Source organism: Nannospalax galili, unplaced genomic scaffold (genome assembly GCF_000622305.1).
Source record: "Nannospalax galili isolate Female #2095 unplaced genomic scaffold, S.galili_v1.0 scaffold574, whole genome shotgun sequence".
In the NCBI taxonomy this organism is placed as follows: domain Eukaryota; kingdom Metazoa; phylum Chordata; class Mammalia; order Rodentia; family Spalacidae; genus Nannospalax; species Nannospalax galili.
The window spans coordinates 132812-153032 of record NW_008334516.1 but is presented as its reverse complement, the minus strand read 5'-3'; the positions used below and the strand labels follow the sequence as shown (position 1 = coordinate 153032).

At 42.5% G+C, this 20221-nt stretch overlaps 1 protein-coding gene across 2 annotated transcripts in view; it reads left to right on the top strand.

Moving 5' to 3' along the window:
- The window catches only part of Mpzl1 (myelin protein zero like 1), a 67403-nt gene that overhangs the window by 30228 nt on the left and 16954 nt on the right, over positions 1–20221 (top strand). For both annotated transcript variants that reach the window (XM_008829366.3, XM_008829365.3), the window contains exon 2: positions 15515–15681. In XM_008829366.3, the coding sequence (XP_008827588.1) occupies positions 15515–15681 (167 nt within the window). The remainder of the gene's footprint in view (positions 1–15514; positions 15682–20221) is intronic.

Here is a 20221-nt window from a genome sequence, read left to right as displayed (position 1 = left end):
TTGCAGCTTTCAGAATTTTCTCTTTGTTTTGTGCATGTAGTGTTTTTACTACGATATGCCGTGGAGAGCTTCTGTTCTGGTCCTGTCTGTTTGGTGTTCTGTATGCTTCTGTGGTCATTTAAAACTGGGAATACTTTGGTCCAGGCTCTTCTGGCTTTCATAGTTTGCACTGAAAAGTCAGCTGTGATCCTAATGGGTTTTCCTTTATATGTGACTTGTTGTTTCTCTTTTGCAGCTTTCAGAATTGTCTCTTTGTTTTGTACGTGTAGTGTTTTTACTACAATGTGCTGTGGAGAGTTTCTTTTCTGGTCCTGTCTGTTTGGTGTTCTCTATGCTTCTTGTATTAGTATGGGCATGTCTTTCTTCAATTTTGGGAAATTCTCTTCCACGATTCTGTTGAAGATCTGGTCAATGCCATTATCTTGGGATTCTCCTTCCTGTATGCCTATGATCTTTTTATGGTGTCACACAATTCCTGCATATTCCATTCTTGTGCTTTCTTAAATTTTTCATAATGTTTGCTTGTGTGATCTAGTTCGTCCACTTTATCTTCCAGTCTTGATACTCCTATTGGTGAGACTTTCTCTTGTCGTTTCTAATTGGCTTACTGAGTGTTTTACTTCCTTCTTCATTTGAGCCTGAGTAGTCTTCAATATTTCTAACTCTTCTGAATTCATTCATAAGTTTATCTCTATCTTCCTTCATTTCCTTGATTTCTTTGCATGTTCTTTAAATTCACTGAATTCTTTTATCATATTTACAATTGTTTTTTTGAGTTCCATGTCCTGCATTATCTCTAGGGCCTTCTCATTGTGTTCCTCTAGAGGATTACGGGTATTTGGTGGGGCTATGTTATTTTGGTTTTTCATGTTATTATTTTTTCTCTGTGATTTTGACATGTGAATTTCTTTTGTAGTTTCTGATTCTTGTGTGATACTCAAGGCTTCAAGTTTAGGTCTGCTTCTTTTTATGAACTTTATGTGTCTTTGTGGTTTACTTTTTGGGCATGAAAAGGTGGTTCCTCTAAGCTTCTGGTTCTCTCTTTTGATTTTATATTGGAGTGGCCAGATTGCTTTTGTCTTCAGGAGTTCCCACAGAGGCCCAAGTCATCTGAGGATCAGATGCTCTCAGGCTTTCTCCTAAGGTCTGGTTACCTCCAGGAAAGATTTTGGCCTCAAGAATTTGGGGGTTGGACTGCCCTTGGAGCCGGGCCCAGGAAAGATTCTGGTCTAGGGCAGCTGGTGGCGGTGCCACCCACAGATGCAAAGGAAGATGTGGGCGGGAGGGGCCCCCAAAGGCCCCTGGGGACTGCAGTGAGGAGTTGGATTGGTCTGGATGCAAAGGACCAGGAAGAGGAAAGGTCAGCCCAGGCATCCAGGAAAGAGGCTGGTGGGTTGTGCAGACAGAGGGAAGCAGAGGGAGGTGAGGGTAGGACCAGGCCCAGAGCGCCCTTGGGGACCTGAGAAGGAACTGAGTTGCTCTGGATGCACAGGATCAAGAAGCAGTGGTGGTTCCCCAGGTGTATGGGGTGCCAAGACAAGGAATGGGACAGGACCCAGGCTAGGAGGAGAGACTAGAGGCGGAGATGGGAGTGTGAGTGAGCTCTGTCACTCATGTTTTAAAAAATTTTTTATTTTATGTGTATGAGTATATTGCCTGCATGTATGTGAGTGTGCCCGTGTTGTGCAATGCAATGAAGGTCAGAAGAGGGCTTTGGATTCCCCTGGAACTGGAGTTAAGGATGGTTCATAGCCTCCATGTGGGTGCTGGGAATTGAACCTGGGTCCTCTGCAAGAGTAGTCAGTGTTCTTAACTACTGAGTTATCTCTCCAGCCCCAGCTCTGTCACTCATTTTAAATATTCTTTCTGATCATTTGGTAATGTGCTGGGTACTAGGGACACAAAGAACAAGCAAATATTTTTCCATGCCTCAAGAAGTTGAGTCCAGATGGGGAGCACAAGTCAATTGCAGTGCCCGTAGCCAAAAACAGTTTCTCCTCACTGAAAGGAGAAACTTCAAAAGATGGTAGCCTTAGAGTGGTGTATGAAAATTACAGAGGAACTAGTCAGATCAGAGACGTGTTTACCAGTCATGTGGAATCTTGAAGTGCTAGGGTTTCACAGACAGGCTTCCTTCTGGGCTGAGAGAACAAAGTGTCATGTGTGCAAAGGAATGCTACTGTATGGCACATTGAAGCAAGTGAGGGCAAGCCAATTCCAGCTCACCACCTGTGCCACGTCAGATGGAGAGGGGCCTGTCTTTGAAAAGCCTACTGTGCCAGGCTGAGGGTTATGTATTTTGTGGAGCAAAGGACGTACTTTTAAATTGGGTTTTAAATAAGAAGCTGGCTTGGGCAAATTTGCATTCAGTTCATATTTAATTAAGAACCTGCCCAAGGATAACACATTGATAGACACAGCTCTCAGACACCCATAGCTCTAAAAAAGATGAATTGTTTCTACCCCATTTAATTCTCTTCCCTGTGTGGTTAGAAGCTGTTAGCTTGGTCCCACTTCAGGCTGCTGTGGCACAGACTGATTTCATCCTACATAGTGAACTTGATTTCTCAAAACCAATGGAGTAATGGTTGTCAAGCTTGTCAGTAGAATCCGTAGCTGTTCTGGCCACTGTGCTTTGGAACCCGAGTGCTTGCTGTAATTTCATTTCTTTCTAATGTTTGTACATTTCTAACTGTTAAAATCAGAACAACTTGCACATTTTTGGAGGGTATATATAATTTGGGAACTTTGTAGACCATTTTAAACTAAGGAATGTTGGGGGGGTTTTATACATATGTAAACGTACATATTTTTAAGAAGGCAATAGGTCTTCTGAAAATTGGTCCCTGTATGTAGTTAATATTTATTTTGTGGGTGAACCTTATACCAAAACTCAGCCAAATGCTAGGCCAGGCTTGGTTCATCTGCTTCAGGCATGTCTTAATGTATCACAACATCTTAAGTGAAGTCCTAAAGGCCTTATTGGTATGCCAGGTAATGGTTATGTTTAGAATCCCCTGAGAGCCTTTAAAAGTTTAAATGAGCCGGGTGTGGTGGCATACGCCTATAGTCCCAGCACTTGGGAGGCAGAGGCAGGCAGATCTCTGTGAGTTCAAGGCCAGCCTGATCTACATAGTGAGTTCCAGGACAGCTGGGGCTGCAAGGAAACCCTGTTTCAAAGACCAAAAAAAATATTTTTTTTTTAAATGCTGGGTGTGGTGGTGCACACCTTTAATCCCAGCACTTGGAAGGCAGAGGCAGGTGGATCTCAGTGAGTTTGAGGCCTGCCTGGTTTACATAGAGAGTTCTAGGCCTTCTGCCCTGGAACTGTAATTTTAGGTGATAAGCCACCCAATGTGGGTGCTGAGGCCTGGACTCAGGTCCTCTGGAAGAGCAGTAAGTATTCTTAACTACTGATCTATCTCTTCATCCCCAGCCATTTTTAAAGTAGACTTTTGTTTTTAGAGTTGTCTTGGATTCACAGCAAAATCAAGAGAAAAATTCCCTCCCACCTCGCACCCCCTCCTATTTTATCAATACTCCCAGAATCAGCATCATCCACCAAAGTGGTACATTGAGAGGACTGGTGAACCTGCACCAGTACATCTTTGTCACCAAAGACCACAGTGTTTGCATTAAGTTCACTCTACCATTATAAGTCACATATAGAATAGTTCCAGATTTTTTTTCAGTGCTTTAAGTGAGCATCAGTGTTTTTATTTTTTACACTTTTGCTGTACTTGGAGGTGAGGAATACCCTTCTGGCCATTGACCACGGGCACCTTTTCATCAGTCTCTTGTTCAGTCAGTGCAGTGATATTTTGAATTATCCTTTTCTAGTGTGGGGTAAATCTATTTTCACTATCTTCTAACATATTGCAAATCTTAACATTTGAGGGTTCACAGAGAGAGATTTAAGACACAGTGCTCTTTTGTTTGAAGAGAAGTTTTAATATACCATTTCTGTACTTGGGAAGAATGAACTATCTGACTGTGTGTTATCCATCAGCTGTGCCTCAGAGCTCTCCACATGTGATGTGAAGCATGTTAGTCAGTTATAACCTATCTGAAGTAGAATTATCAGATTGACCAAAAGAATTATTTTTGTCTACTTGCCAAGAACTGAGAAAATGTTTGGAAACAAGAGGCAGATGCTGCAATTCAGGCCCAAAGCAGTCATGACATTTGTGTTGATTGCATTGAGCTTTTGGTCTTTAGTGACACCTGCTCTGGGTTATATCCCCACATTACTCCCTGTGCATCCAGGGGCAGAGAATGGGGCCTCCATGGTGTATTGTAGATGTTTGTCTGCCTCCACAAGGCTGTCAGTTGCAGCGTGGGTTTGCAAGAATGAATCATTGATTGAAAAAAAGAAATCAGTCACAGGCGACAGAGATGAACAGCATGTACACAGAGGAGGGCAAAGAAGAAACGCCAGGCTTTATGGAGTCAGTGACAGCTCAGTGACTGGCCTGATTCAGGACCTTTTGAACATTTCTCATTTCAGAAACAGAACAATCTTTGTTGGTCTAAAAAAGGTTAAGGGTAGAGATGTGGCCAGCTGGATGCTGATCATGAGCGGAAGGAATTGACTCAGGGATTCTAATGCACGTGTTGGTACATGTACATGTAATTTTTTCTTGAGATTTCAACACATAATTCTCCTTTGGAGGACACCTCTGTGCCTCCCCCCAAAATATGTCAGCTTACAGATTTGACCCTGAGTAATCTCTGCAGACACCTTTTGTGAAGGTGTTTTGAAATCTTGAGTCATTCATTGTGAAGCAAGTATGACTTTTATGGCTGAGGTTATCTGAGTTTACATTTTATTTTTACTTTCTTTAGTTTGTTCTTTCCTTGTTCATCCCCCCCCCCCCCCCCCCCCCCCCCCCCCCCCAAATCCCCCCCAGCATTCAAACAAATATCTGTTGAATGGGTTGAGAAGAGGCCAGGCATTTGTCAGGTAACAGTGACCATAGTAGACTCAGCCCCCTGTCCTCTGATGGCTATAGACAGCTGTCCTCACTGCAGAGTGAGGGGAGAATTGACAAGGGAAGGACAGGATGTCAGGGAGCACAGGGTGGGCTTTGGGGCAGCCTCTGCGAGGAAGTCACTTTGAGATTGGGGCCTGAAGCATAATCTCAGACAAAGAGTGAGAGGAGTGTGTTCCCTACAAGTGAAAAGTTCAGTTTATTAATATTTAGGGCTCAGTGAATGGAGTATATTTTTGTAGCCGCCCCCGACATTGTGCCATTCAGCTGAGGGAGGTCCAGAATAGCAGCCCTGCATCATGGGAAAAAGGAGCATGCTTGAGCTGCACAGTGGCCCTACTTACCAGAGGGATTTGAGTTTTTGACACCAGTAGCAGTGAGGTAGTTCCATATCCGCACAGTCTTCAGTGACACATGTCATCAAATTGCCTGCTTTATCCAGTCTGACCAGGCAGGCACAGTGAACACTACAGAGTGCTTGGACTGGGGTGTTCCAGAATTGAAAAAGGAGATCTTTCATCGCCTGACTAATGTCTTTTTCTCAGTTTTTATTCTGAAAAAATAAAATGTGTAAGAGACACACACACACACACACACACACACACAGGGAAAATGCAGTTAACCGTGTTAAAAAGGGCTCCCAGACACTCTCCACTCTGCTTAGGAAATAAAACTTTACCATTAACCTGGGCCTTTCTCACATGAACTGCTCCACCTAGTTCTAGTAGAAACCATTATCCTGTGTTTTGTGTTTTGTATTCTTTTTTGTTCCTCTCTGTGCTGGATGCTTTGGTGTCAACTTGACACACCTGGGTAGAGGGAACCTCAGATGGTGAATTGCCTCCATTGGACTGGCCTGTGGCCATGTCTGTGGGGCATCTTCTTGATTACTGAGTGATGTGGGAGGGCCCAGTCCACTGTGGTGGTACCACCCCTGGGCAGTTGGGCCTGTGTTGCATAAGAAAGTAGGTTGTTGAGCACTGGGCAGGGAGCAAGCCAGTAAGCAGCGTTCCTCCATGGCCTGTGCTCCATCCAGCTCCTGCCTCCAGGTTCCTGCTCAGGGTTCCTACCTTGGGCTCCTTTAGAGATGAACTGTGACCTGGGAGATGTAAGCTGAATAAGCCCTTTCCTCCCCAGGTTGGTATTGGTCTGAGTATTTTGTCACAGCAATGGAGAAACAAACTAGAACACTCTCTTTAGGTCACATGTGTGCTTGTATTAGGAGATAACATTGGACTATCACTGCATACCAACAGAGGACAAGAGATAGGTCTGAGAGCTGCTTTTAAATAAATGGGTTAATTGTACTCTTTTAAGCAGGAGAACATACTGACAGCTTCAAAGTGCTTCAAAAGAAAATTTCAAAGCAAATGTTGCCTTTAATGTCAAGGAAAACCTTAACAGGATCTTTTAAAAAGATGTTTTGTTTTTGTTTTGTTTTTGTTTTTGTTTTTTTTTCCCAAAGCTGTGTGCTGTACATGGACCCAGCAGTAACAGGACATGGAATTGCTTCAACCAATAGTTTTGAGATCCTGCCTAGGCTGTGAAAGTGTTTGTTTATTCATGACTATACTACTCCAGTATATTTCCAGTGATTTTATGAGTTTTAATTTATTTGGAATAAGATTATTGGGGAATATAGTTGGGAGGCATTACTAACTACTTTAATAATCAGAATATTGAAATAGACCATATCTTGGACAAACTGTGTTTGAATTTGCTTTTTTTAAGCTAGGTGTGGTGGCATGTGCCTACAGGGTTCAGCTAGATGGATTGCCAAGAGTTCAAAGTCAGCGTGGGTTATGTAACACGACCCTGTCTCAAAGCAAAACAAAAAACCTGTTTCTTTGTTGTGATGGCTATTTTGTATTCTGTATTTTCTTTTTCTTCTTTTTTTCTAAAATGTTCTGGTTGTCCATCTAAAATGTAAGTTCTGGGTATCATTGACTATCATAGAACTGGCCCTGTCAGATGATTCCTTGTCAAATGTTTTTGTAGGTGTCTTTCATTTGAATCCATCTTCCTGTTCAAGCATTGCCACTCCTTCACTACTGAAAGCTGCATTTGGACAAGGCAGGACGTTTTTAGAACCCTTTCCCTGGAATATAATAACAGAAGAGTTTCGTTTTGTTTGTTTGTTTTCTTGACCATTACCCTCTAACATAGCTCAGCAAGGTTTTCTACTGTTTTTAGAACCTTCCCCAGGGAGACAGTGCAAGCAGCTGCCATTACTGTGTTAGAGTAAATGTCACTCAGAATCCAAAGCTACAGGTTTGCTAATCATTTGATAATCATTTCCTGTTTTTAACTTCATTTCTGTTTTATTTCTTTTGTTATATTTTGGTTTTTTTGAGACAGCTGTAACTTCAGCTGGCCTAGAACTTACTTATATAGACTAGACTGGCCTCAGTCTCACAGAGATCTGCCTGCCTCAGCCTCCTGCATACTAGAACTGAAGGTGTGTGCCACTGTGCCCAGATCTCTGTTTTATTTCCAAGGCAATTAGTTTCCCCAGAAGTCAACAGGAAATTTTTTTTCCCATTTGTGAGTTTGGGGACCAAAGGTTTTAATACATTGCAATAATCATTCCCGTCTCTTTAAAATTTTTTATTGTTGTGTTTAAATTTTTTTTTAATTATTTATTTTTATTTTATGTATATGTGTGTATTGCCTGCATGTAGGTATGTGCACCCGTGTCATGCAGTGCTTGCGGAGGACAGAAGAGGCTGTCAGATCCCCTGGGACTGGAGTTAGGGACAGTTGTTAGCTGCCATGTGGGTGCTGGGATACAAACTTGGGTCTTCTGCAAGGACAGCCAGTGTTCTTAACCACTGAGCCATCTCTTCAGCCCCAGTGTTTAAAATTTTTTTTTTTATTGTTAGTGTTATGTGATTGTGAGTGCATGTGGAGGTCAGAAGACAACTTATGGGTGTCCAGGTTCTCCATCAACCGGCTCTGGGGATTGAACTTGGGTCATCAGGCTTGTGTGGAAAGCATTTTTACCTGCAGAACCTATCTAGCTGGAAAATTTTATGTTCTGATTAGCTTACCAAGTATGAGATTTTCTCATGGCTTTTTGGTACATCATTAGTTTTTGTTGCCCCTCCTCACCATCCTCTTCTCTGCCCCATCTCTCAGCCTCACTTCGCCACTTAAACTTTTCTACCTCAGTAGTCCTCCTGTTTTTAGATCGCTTTTGTCTACTACCTCTCCTCCCTCTTAAAGAATCTTTTCCTCTCTCACGGGCCCTTTTCTAGTTTCTTGGGTTCTATATGAACATTGACATAAATGCATATATAATTTAGAAGCTAGGCTCTGCATCCAAGAGAGAAATGTGGTGTTCGTTTTTTTGAGCATGGGTTACTTCACTGAATGTAGTATTTCCAGTTCCACTCATTTTCCTGCACATTTCATAGTTTCATGTTTCTTTACAGCTGAGTAAAATTCCAGTGTATATATGTGCCCCATTTTCATCCATTCATCAGCTAATGAACATCTAGGACAACAGACACTTTTACCTCTATCCCATAATTTTAAGAGTCTCGTGCTCTACCAACTGAGCTAGCCAGGCCTTTATCCCATAATTTTAAATCCTAGGTCTGAAAAAAATCTGTTTAATATTTTATTCACATTAGGATTCCAGCCTTTGGTGACTTGGAATGTAGAACAGTACTTTCTGTATGTTCCAATTTCTTTACATTTGCATGTTTAGACACTGTAATTAGACCCTGAAAACTCCCTTTGATGACTCTGAAGCAAAGCTGTCTGAATCCACAATAATGTTACTATGTATTTCCATTATAATCTTAGTACATTAAAAAGTTGGTGGTGGGGTGGGACAAAGCAAGCCATTCCCAATTGTTTAAGAAACCAGTGAAACCATGCTTTGCTTGGGCTGCGTGGAATGTAGTCTTCGAAGGAAACTTGTGTTGTAGTTTCTCTCTCTGCTCAAGTAGGAAAATATTTGTAACAAGATGCCATTCATGCTCAAAAACTGTTGCAGTGTGCTTGGATTCTAGATGATGTTATTGCATGGAAAGCATGTGCAGTTGAAGCAAGGGTTTCCCCTGCAGTAGCTGCACAGCGCTTGACCCAATGACTGGTCTTCTCTTACCTCATACCCTCCTGATTTTTGGGTTCCCCAGGCTTGTTCTGCATAGCATTCCTCTCCTTAGATACTTTCCTCACTCCATCCCTGACAGAATAATGTGACTGATAACGGCTGCTGCAGCACAGTTGAGTGGAAAAGAAGAGGAGATGAGGTCTCGGAGCTGGAACATTCAAACTGGCCTGATCCTGGGTGGTGTGGAAGTCTTGTAAGGCTGAAGTGGAGGAGTGATGTGGTCTTATTTTTATTTTATGTGTGTGAGTGTATGACCTGCATGTATGTAAGTGCACCCGTGTTGGGCAATGCCTGTGGAGGTCGAAGGGAGTTGGAGCCCCTGGAACTGGAGTTACAGATGGTTGTTACCTGCCATATGGGTGCTGGGAATTGAACCCGGGTTCTCTACAAGAGCAGCCAGTACTCTTAACTGCTGAGTATCTCTCCAGCTCCCCCTACTCACCCACTCCCTTTTTTAAAAATTGCCCTTGTTTTTTAACAAAACCTTTGTAGCCTTTCTGTGAAATGCTTGCAGTTGATTGGCTGGAAGCAAAGACACCAATTAGGATGCCACTGCAGTAATCAAAGTGAAAAACAGTGATGGCTTAGACCAAGGTTGTGCCACTAAGTAAGTCAGGAGAGATCAACCTCTAGATCGTGTTCTTAAATAGGGAGAACATATTTTGCTGACAGCTGTGGAGTGAGTTGTGAGAAAAGAGTTAAGAAGGATCGTAGTCTTTGCCCCTAGAAGTCCGAGTTGCCATTTACTAGGAGAGAAGACACTGGAAAGCCAGACTTAGGGACAGGAACCAATTTGATCTGGCCATATCAGATTTATGATTATTGTTAGTTACACGTTCAGGGGTCATCAGCATTTAGGGGGTATTTAAAGTCCTGAAACTAAATGAGGTCACAAATGGATATGAGTCTGAGGAATTATCCTGGAGCCTTTTAACAGGTAGATAGAGATCAGGGGAACCATGGAAGGAGCCAGCTGTGAGAGGAGTGGGGAGTGGCATTCCAGAGCCAAGGTGTGAAGTATTCAAGGAGTGAGGATGAACTCTTTTTTTTTTTTTTTTTTTTTTCTTTTTTGGAATGGCGGCACTATTACCCCTTGGCTTCGCGCACACACACCAGACGCCACCTTCAGGTAACTTTCTTTGAACTTTTTTTTTTTTTTTTTTTTTTTTGCCCTTTTGACATAGGGTCTCACTATAGCCTTAGCTGGCCTGGAACTTACCGCAAGCCTACCTCTGCTTCCCAAGTACACCATGCCTGGCTATGCCTGGCTATAACTCAGATGAGATTCAGAAAATTAACATTTGATTGAACTCCATGGAAGTCTGAATTGGGTTTATTCATGGGAAAAATTGGATACAGTAGTATACACAGTTCTTGAGGATTGTTCAATTAATTTTTTGAAACAGGGTCTCCTGTACCCCAGGCTATCCTCAAACTCATTATGTATCTGAGGATACCTTTGGGTTTTTGATTCTCCTGCCTTACCTCCCAAGTGCTAGGATTACAAGCATCTGTCACTATGCTTGGTTTTATACAGTGGTGCATTCTAGGCAAGCACTGTACCACCTGAGCTGTATCTCCAGCCCTTAAGATGTTTAAAGTAGAAGACCAAAGGGTTGTAGCTGTTGGGAGATACTGAGTAGAGACTTTTTTTTCTTCAAAGTCCAAATATAACCATAGACTTCTGTATGTAAATGACTGATGGTGGTACTTTGTTAGTAAATAGAAAATTCAGACCAAAGAAGAAAAATTGTTAGATCATTGTCCAGAGTAGTCAAGAGATGAGCCATTCTTACAGTGGAGTAGTGCAGCATTTTCTACAGAGGAAAGGCAGAACCAACCCATGGGCACAGATCATAGATGTAGATAGGCAGGTGTGGAAGTCAGAAATTCTCTTTGGTTACTTCTGGTTTCTCTGTGAAAGAGAAATCATGGTATCCTAGTTTGTTTTTTCATTGCTGTGACAAAATACTCTGACCAATACTAACTTGGGGAAGAAAAGGTTTATTCGGCTTACATCTCCCAGGTCACAGTTCATCAGGGAGCCCAAGGTAGGAACTCAGGGCAGGAACCTGGAGGCAGGAGTCAGAGCACAGGCCATGGAGGAATGCTGCTTATTGGCTTGCTCCCCTGGCCCATGCTCAGCCTGCTTTCTTAGGCAACACAGGCCCACCTCCCCAAGTGTGGCACTACCCACAGTGGGCTGGGCCCTCCCCCATCACTCAATAATCAAGAAGATGCTCCCATGGACATGGCCACAGGCCAGTCCAATGAATGCAATTCCCCAGTTGAGGAATTGAGGCTCCTTCAACCCAGGTGTGTCAAGTTGACACTAAAGCTATCTAGCACACATGGTTTGCGGAGGATGAAAAGCTAGAAGTAGTGTTGTGAATTAGAGGTGAACCTTTGAGATGGTGGTCTTGGACAGTGGAGAGTAGGTATTTTAAGAGCATGTGGATGGATGGACAGAATGGCTGATGATACAGCTCAGTGTTCCAGCTGGTACAACTGGAAAACTGGTAAAATCAGAACATTGGAGAGCACTGAAAGGTTTGGAGGTGTGGGTCAGGCAGCAGAGCATCTGACATGGATGTTGTAGAAAGGGGGTGGATAGATTCAAGAATCACAGTGGCTCTCAGCCAATATGACTTCACCCTGAGTGTGTATTTGCAATGTCCATAGACAGGTCTGGTTGGGCCTAGAGGCAGAAAAGACACTGCTGTCACAGAGAGGCAGGGATGTTCCTTGGCTTCCTGTAATGTACACGACACTTCACAATGTGGATTCATCTGGCCCAGACAGCAGTGCCTCCCTGGAGAAGCCCTGGTTTAGGGTATGGCCATAGGAATGAATGGCTGGGGTTGGCCTGATCTTACCTGCGTTATTAGAGAGGAGAAGCAGAGAAACCAGAACTCCCATGGAATGGCGTCTCTAGAGCAGCAGCAAAGGCAGACATTTGGGACTGAGAGGAAGTTTACTTGCTGTCTGAATATTACTTTTTCTGGAACTGTCTAGAGTTATAATTCATCATCTTGCTCTGTGAATCTCATTCTGAGAATTAGTCAGAGGGAGAAAATGCTTTGAAATGGAAAAGCCACTTACTTCCTTTGCTAGACTGCTGAACCTGCTTAGGTTTGGCTAGTCTTTTTGTTCAAAATTCTTGACTTAAAAGTTTTACACTTGGCCAAATATTTACCTTTTTATTTTCTTTTATTTATTTTTTTTATTTTATGTGTATGAGTATTATGTTTGCATGTGTGTAAGTTCATCTGTGTCATGCAGTGCCTGCAGAGGACAGAAGAGGGTGTCAGTCCTCTGGAAGTAAGAGTCATGGAGGGTTGTTAGCTGCCATGTGGGTGCTGGGATTTGAACCCAGATTTTCTGCAAGAAGAGTTAGTGTTCTTAACCACTGAGCCATCTCTCCAGCTCCCTTCCTCCTTTTATTTTTTTTTTAAAACAAAGTCTCATTTAGGTAAACCAGGGTGGCTTCTAACTCTTGATCCTCCTGCCTCAGACTACCGAGTGCTGGGATTACAGGTCTGTGTGGCTGCACCTAACTCATCCCAATTCTACCTTGCACCCAGGTCCTCAGACGAGGTTCTACCCTCACAAAAATTGTTGAGAAGCTTCCTTTACGGGCTTTAGTGACTGGCCTTTGTTGCTCTCTCATCATTGGGAAAAGCTAGTCAAAAATCACAAAGAATGAGTCAGGGTGGCAGACCAACGCTCTTCCTGCGCTGAGCTGGTTAGCTGATCTGCCTTGTGCTTTGTCTTTCATTTTGAACTCCTGTTCCCTGGGGCTGCTTTTCTGACTACCCACAATTGCAAGGAACATTTTTTGTTTGCTTCTGGTCTGAAAGAAGGACTTATTTTGAGGTTTGGACCACAAATAATAATCCATTGTTCTCTATAATAATAATCCACCCTCTTTGAGCAGAAAAAAATCTGCTTGATGCAGTGTGGCTATCAGTTTATTTAAAAGAATAGCCAAAAGTGCCCATTATATCCTGAGAATAAACATTTGCAAGATAGTTGGGAGGAACGGGGGAGTTCTCTTACTCTCCTTGGCTAGAGACACAGTTAAGCCCTCAAGAAGAAAAAGTTCTGAAAACCACTGTCAGTTCGAGTGACAGTGCCCTTCCTTCTGCCCATCTGTTGCATTCTAAGAGTAACCCAAGCACAGCAGATGCTTATTCCAGACTATTTCTTTAAAAATATCTTATTTGAAGATAGCTGTTTTTAACAATTTTTGCTCAAACAAATTTAATCTGTGAAAGTGTCTCTTTTTTGAGTAAAGACTACCTTATTGCAGGACTGTCCATAACAGTCCCGCAGTTCCCTCCCATTGCAGATCTTGAGGAGAAAAGAAAGAATTATTTTAAAATTGCAAATGGTAGACACATTTTAATTAGCATTTTCTGGGCTTAGGCTAACTGAAAAAAATATGAAGGGTAAATTGTGAACCTGACAGAGTGTGATTGGCTGTTTCTAGAGTATTCTAGAAATAGAATGTCCCCAGCACAAGGATACCTAACTATAGGTAAGATTTTACTCACAAAATAAATATATTATGCATTTTTCTGCCTTGAGTTTTTTATAGGAAAAATATTAGTTAAGTAATAACAGTAATGTTATGTATATCTTAGAATAGTTTAATTGCTTAGATATAGATGTGAGTAAAATTTAATATGATAACAGTTGCAGTGTATCAGGTACATATGAGAACTGTTTAAAGAAGTGAAAATATGACTTTCACACCATTAGAAGTAGACCACCAGGGAAGCACCCTGAAGTCCTTCAGTGGATGAATGAATAAAGTGTGGGACAGCCATTCAGATGAATATTATTTATTGTATTAGTTATTTTTCCTATTGCTATGACTAAAATACCCTAACAAAAGCAACATAAGGGAGAAGGAGTTTACTTTGGCTCACAATTCTAGGGTGCAGTTCACCATGGCAGGGAGGTCATGGTGACAGGAGCTTGAGGCAGCCAGTCACATTGCATCTTCAGCCAGGAAACAGAGAATAATAAACCATAGTCCTTAGTTTTCTCTCTCCTTTTTGTTTAGTCCAGGACCTCAACCCATGGAATGGTGCTAACCACAGTTAAGGTGGGTCTTCCCACCTCAGTTAACTAGTTTAGATAAATCCCTCACAGATACACCCTAAGGCTTGTCTCCTAGGTCCTCCCAATTTGACCATCAGTATTAACCATCACATTCATTGACACTAGCAATGAAAGGAGATTCCATGGCACAGAAAGACATAAAGGAAGCCTATGTGGATGTTTTTAACTTAGAGAAGCCAGTCTGAAAAGGCTGCACTCAGTATGATTCCAATTATATTCTAAGAAGATAAACATAGAGAGACAGTTAAAGGTCAGTGGTTGCCAGGAACTTGAGGCAGGACTTAATCAGTGTACACAGAGGTGTTTAGGGCAGTGAATTATATTATGTGCCTTAGTGGGGGATATATGTCATTATAGCCATTTGTTAAAATCCATAGGATTTATATAAACAAAAAGAGTGTTGTTCACAAGAGTGGACCCTAATGTAAACTAGGACTTTAGTTAACAATAATGTAGTAATATTTGTTCATAATTGAGACAGATGCACCACACTAATGCCAGATGTTAATAACAGAAGGAACTGGAAGAGAGGTGGTGGAATTTGTGGGAACTCTTCCACTGTTTGCTCATTGTTTTTGTAAGGGTGAAACTGTTTGCTTGTTCTTGATTGTTAATTTTAAAAAATACCCCAAAACTGGAGCCAAACTAGTAAATAAAATAAAAACCCCCAATAAAAGTTGGGCCAGCACTCGGGAGACAGAGGCAGGTGGATCTCTGTGAGTTCAAGGCCAGCCTGGTCTACATAGTGAGTTCAGGCCAGCTGAGGTTATAGGGAGACCCTGTCTCAAAAAAGACCAAACAAACAAAAAACCCCAAATAAATCAGGACTGCCTTGGTACATGCACATGTCTGTAATCCCAGCATTTAAGAGGCTGAGGCAGAAGAATCCTGAGTTTAAGGCTAGCCTGGACTACATAGTGAGACTCTGTTTTCAAATAAACCTCTCAAACAATTTAAAAAGGGGTTTAGCCGGGCATGGTGGTGCACGCCTTTAATCCCAGCACTTGGGAGGCAGAGTCAGGCAGATCTCTGTGAGTTCAAGGCCACCCTGGTCTACATAATGAGTTCTAGGACAGCTGGGGCTACAGGGAGACCCTGTCCCAAAAAGACCAAAAAAAAGGGGGGGGAGGGGGTTAAAAAGAGTCTAGACAGTGAGTAGTTACTCTGAAGGAAGCCCAGTAACATATCTTTTCTTTGTCATCTCCTGATACATACGTACAGTGCTATTTATGCCAAATCCTGCTTTTAAACTTTGTTCTTCTCTCTTCAGTGACAGCTAGAGTATCAGCCTTGGAGGTCTATACACCCAAAGAACTCTTTGTGGCCAATGGGACACAAGGGAAGCTGACGTGCACATTTAAGTCTGCTAATAGAACTGGAGGGTTGACCACTGTCTCCTGGAGCTTCCAGCCAGAGGGGACTGACAGCACTGTGTCGGTAAGAGGTCCCGTGTTCCCCCGACCCCCCCGGCCTGCTCCTGTATTCATTATTTTTCTTAGGCTACTTTACTGTGTCATGTGACCATCTATTTCTGAAATTAGACACTTCAAGGCTCTTCCGTTGCTTCAAGAGGTTCCAGGAAAAAATTAGTTCAGCAAGTCCTAAATGTAGCTTATTTCTTCTTCTTTGAATTTATTTTCCTTGTCTGTCCTCCCCAGTTTCTCTCTGCCATCAAATTCCATTTAGAAATTGATCTGTTCCCCAGAGCAGCCCCTAGTTGACATGCTGACTCTAAATGATGTATCCTGCCTGCATCTTTGCAGCTTGCGTTTCTCCATTTTTGTTTCTGCTTTTTTTTTTCCTGTTTTTTTGAGACAGGGTCTCCCTGTAGCCCCAGCTAGCCTGGAACTTGCTATGTAGACCAGCTGGCTTTGAACTCCCAGAGATCCGCCTGCCTCTGCCTCCCAAGTGCTGGGACTAAAGGTGTGAGCCACCACACCCAGCTATTTCTACTTCTTTTATGGTGTACACACACACACACACACACACACACACACACACACACTCCCTTCTTGTGTAATTACGAGCATTCTTGATTTAGCTTTTGGTGTGACTCAGCAAAATTTACTGGGCATTTAGTATGCAGTTGCTATGTAAGTCTTCAATAAAAGTTCCTCAGTGTTTCCCCTGGGAAAACTTAGTCTATGTACAAGATGACTATAGCAATGGAATAAAAACATCTGTTTGGCCTAAATGGCTTCATTTTTAAAATGTGATATTATCAAAGCTATGTACTTTCTGTTAAAGTAACTCTCCCAGGGGCCTGGCAAGATGATTCAGAGGATAAAGTCACTTGCAGGTCCTGGAGATAAAGTGTGAGGTCCTGGGTTCAATTCCCAGACCCGTATGGTAGAAAGTATACCCGTAGGTATACTGTGAGACACACTAGTGTGCACACATGTACACATACACACACAAATAAATACATAAATGTAATAAAAATTTAAATATAATAAGTCTCCCATGCAAAAGTACCATTGTGCTAGGTTGAAACATATAACTGATTTCCAAATTTTTGGGTGGATATATATCCTTCAGGAATTATTAATAGGGAAGAACTCTAAACATGATGCTTGGGAAGGACAGAAAGTATAAATTTGTTTAACTCTCTTACTAGGTCTAATCGGGTATGGTTTTAAGTAAGACCTAATGTAGAATGCTTGACCTGAAGTTTCTACCTTGGAGAAGTTAAGTAAGGGTCACTACAGCAGAAATCCAAACACCTGTCCTGGGGGAGCGGGTACTAAGACATCTGCTTCTGTAAATAGAGAGTCATTGTGCAACATGTGTGCATTCCCATAGGTTGAAATTAATCACATTAGTTTATTTAATACAGCTCAAACAAGTTCTTCAAATTTGAGGATTTCTCTTCAAAGTCTTATACAAGAGTGGGTGTCAGGGGCATTATCCAGTCTGTGGAAAACAAATTGGCCATGAGGAAGATTCCCTGAGGTAAAGCTCTTTATGCTCAGAATGTTCCTTTTACTCAGGCTCAGGCAGGTTTAGATCACTCTAGGCCTCATGTGAAGGACATGCTGCATTTCTGATTTAGCAGATTGGCTTTTGCTCTTACAGGATACCATACATGGCTTTCCTGGTCATGGAACTGAGTCCACATGTCTAACATTGAACTTCCTCCCTGTTTCCCTTTTTGTTCTTTTGTGATAGTGTTCTGTGAAGTAGTTCTGTGGGATTTGTTGGACTTGTTCTTTCTTCCCCCTCCACTACCATTTCCCTGTGTTTGGCTCCCTAGAAATGAGGAAGTTTGCTGATTCTTCCTTCTGTGAGTCTAGCATCTAGGTTCTCCTCTGCCTGGACTGTGCAGTAATACCTGCTTTCTTCTCCTATTTCCGTTCTTTCATCTTTCGGTCCAACCTTCACATGCTACCAGGTGTGTATGACCTTCAGTAGCTCCTTTGCCTTGCTTCTTTTGCCCTTTTCAGAAACTTCCCAGTTTGGGCCAGGCATGGTGGTACATACCTGTAATCTCAGCACTGAGGAGGCAGAGACAGGAGGTTACTGAGAGTTCAAAGCCAGCTTTTGGGTCCAGGCCAGCCAGGGCTACATAGGAGACGCTGTTTGAAAAAAACAAACCAAAACAGAACAAAATGGAGGAGGAGGATGAAGGAGAAGGAGTTGTTTCCTACTTCTAAACTTTTGCCTTTTAATTTGTATCCCACCTTTACCTCTTGCTCCTTTCATAACACACCTCCTGCCTCTTTTTAGCTCTGAAAACACTACATACATTATCTGGGCCACTCCTATAATATAGACCTTTAATATGTCAGTTTCTCTTCTTCATACTGAATATAACATGTCTTGAGATGAGATGACCTGTCTTAGGTCTTTGGTATTCCTTGTAGCATCAGTTCAGTGGCATGCACATTAAAAAAGGGAACACCTACCTGTTAATGAGATCCAGTATTTTGGATTGGGGGGGGCAATTTTTATTCTTTCAATTCTGTCTCTCACTGGATTGACTAAGGCATTATTCACAATTTAGTTCAGGCGTAAATCCAATTCCTTCAGAGGACACTCAGTCTAACTAGGGGGGCTGACCAAGAAAACACATGTACAAGATGTAGCAGTGGGCCAGGCGTGGTGCACACGCCTTTAATCCCAGCACTCAGGAGGCAGAGGCAGGTGGATCTCTGTGAGTTCAAGGCCAGCCTACATAGTGAGTTCTAGGACAGTTGGGGCTACAGGGAAACCCTGTCTCAAAAAAAAAAAAAAAAGATGTAGCAGTGGAAACCATAGTGTGGGCTCTCTGTGAGTTCAAGACCAGCCTGGTCTACATAGTGAGTTTTAGGACAGTTGGGGCTACAGGGAAACCCTGTCTCAAAAAAAAAAAAAAAAAGATGTAGCAGTGGAAACCATAGTGTGGGCCAGCATTGCTGATTCAGAGTACTGGTTGGGGAATTTTGAGGGATAACATGAGAAGGGAAGGGAAAACTAGATGATGAAAGGTCTTGCTTGCTAGGGTGAAAGTTTATTATTTCTTTGCTGGCAAAAAAAAAAAAAAGTGATGGATTTGAGTAAGACATGATTAACTGTAAGAGATTAAATAATAGAAATAACATAGGCCTGAACCAAAGCAGGGCTTGAATTCAGTCTCTAAGACCTGTGACCTTGGATGACTCACTAAGGTTTCCTGAGCCCCACTTTCCTCAACTGTGAAATTCCATATAGGCAAGTATCACCTTGTAGGGTTGTTAATAGCACTAGAGTGTTCTTGAGAGATGGTTTCATGAGTCTTTCACGTTGTTGCACATCTTGTAAGCAGAGGAACAAGCTGACTTACTCTGGACTTTAACATATGTATTCGTGGGCTGGGTGTGGTTCATGCCTTTGATCCCAGCACTCAGGAGGCAGAGGCCGGCAAATATCTGTGAGTCTGAGGCCAGCCTGGTCTACATAGTGAGTTCCAGGCTAGCTGAGACTACAGGGAGACCCTCTCTCAAATATTTTTTTATTTATGGTGTGTGCGTGCATGCATGCATGTTGCAGCACGTTTGGAGGACAATTTGCTGGAGTTCCTTCTACTATGTGGATTCTAGGGATTGAGCTCAAGTAGACATATAAGGCAGGCACCTTTCCACTCATAGCTCTCGTGGACTTTCTTTTTTCTTCATGTTTTTTGGGAGGGTCTTCTTGAGACAGGGTCTCCCTCTATCCCTTTTTTCTTTCTTTCTTTTTTTCTTTTAATTTTTTGTTTGTTTTCATGTGGGGGTGCTTGGGATGGGGGCACATGTTCATGTGGGAGACCAGAGATAGATAGTTGGGTATCTTTCTCAATCATTCTCTACTTTATTTACTGTGAAAAGAATTTTTTAAAATTTATCTTTGTTTTATGAGTATTTTGCCTGCATGTTATAAGTGCACTTGTGCATGCAATGCCCAAGGAGGTCAAAAGATGGCATTGGATCCCTTGGAACTGGAATTGCAGATGGTTGCTAGCTGCCACGTGGATGCTGGGAACTGAACCCAAGCCCTCTACAAAAGAGACAGTGCTGTTAACTACTGCGTCCTCTCTTCAGCCTCAGAAAAATCATTTTTTTAAGAAAAAAAAACAATGTTCTGAGGTAGAGCCTCCCTGAACCTGGAGCTCACCAATTTGGCTATTCTAGCTATCCGGCATACTCCAGAGACCCCCTATTTCTGCTCTCAAGCACTGGGACTACAAGCAGGCTGCCATGACTGCCTGGTTATTATTGTGGGTATTGGGGGTACAAACTCAAGTCCTCAAGCCAGGCATGGTGGTGCAAGCCTTTAATCCCAGCACTTGGGAGGAAGAGGCAGGCGGATCTCTGTGAGTTCAAGGCCAGCCTGGTCTATATGGTGAGTTCTAGGCCAGCTGGGGCTACAGGGAGACCCTATCTCAAAAAGCCAAAAAAAAAACCCAAAAAACAAACCTCAAGTCCTCTTGCGTGCACAGCAAGCACTTTATCCACTGAGCCATGTCCCCAGCCCTGGACAT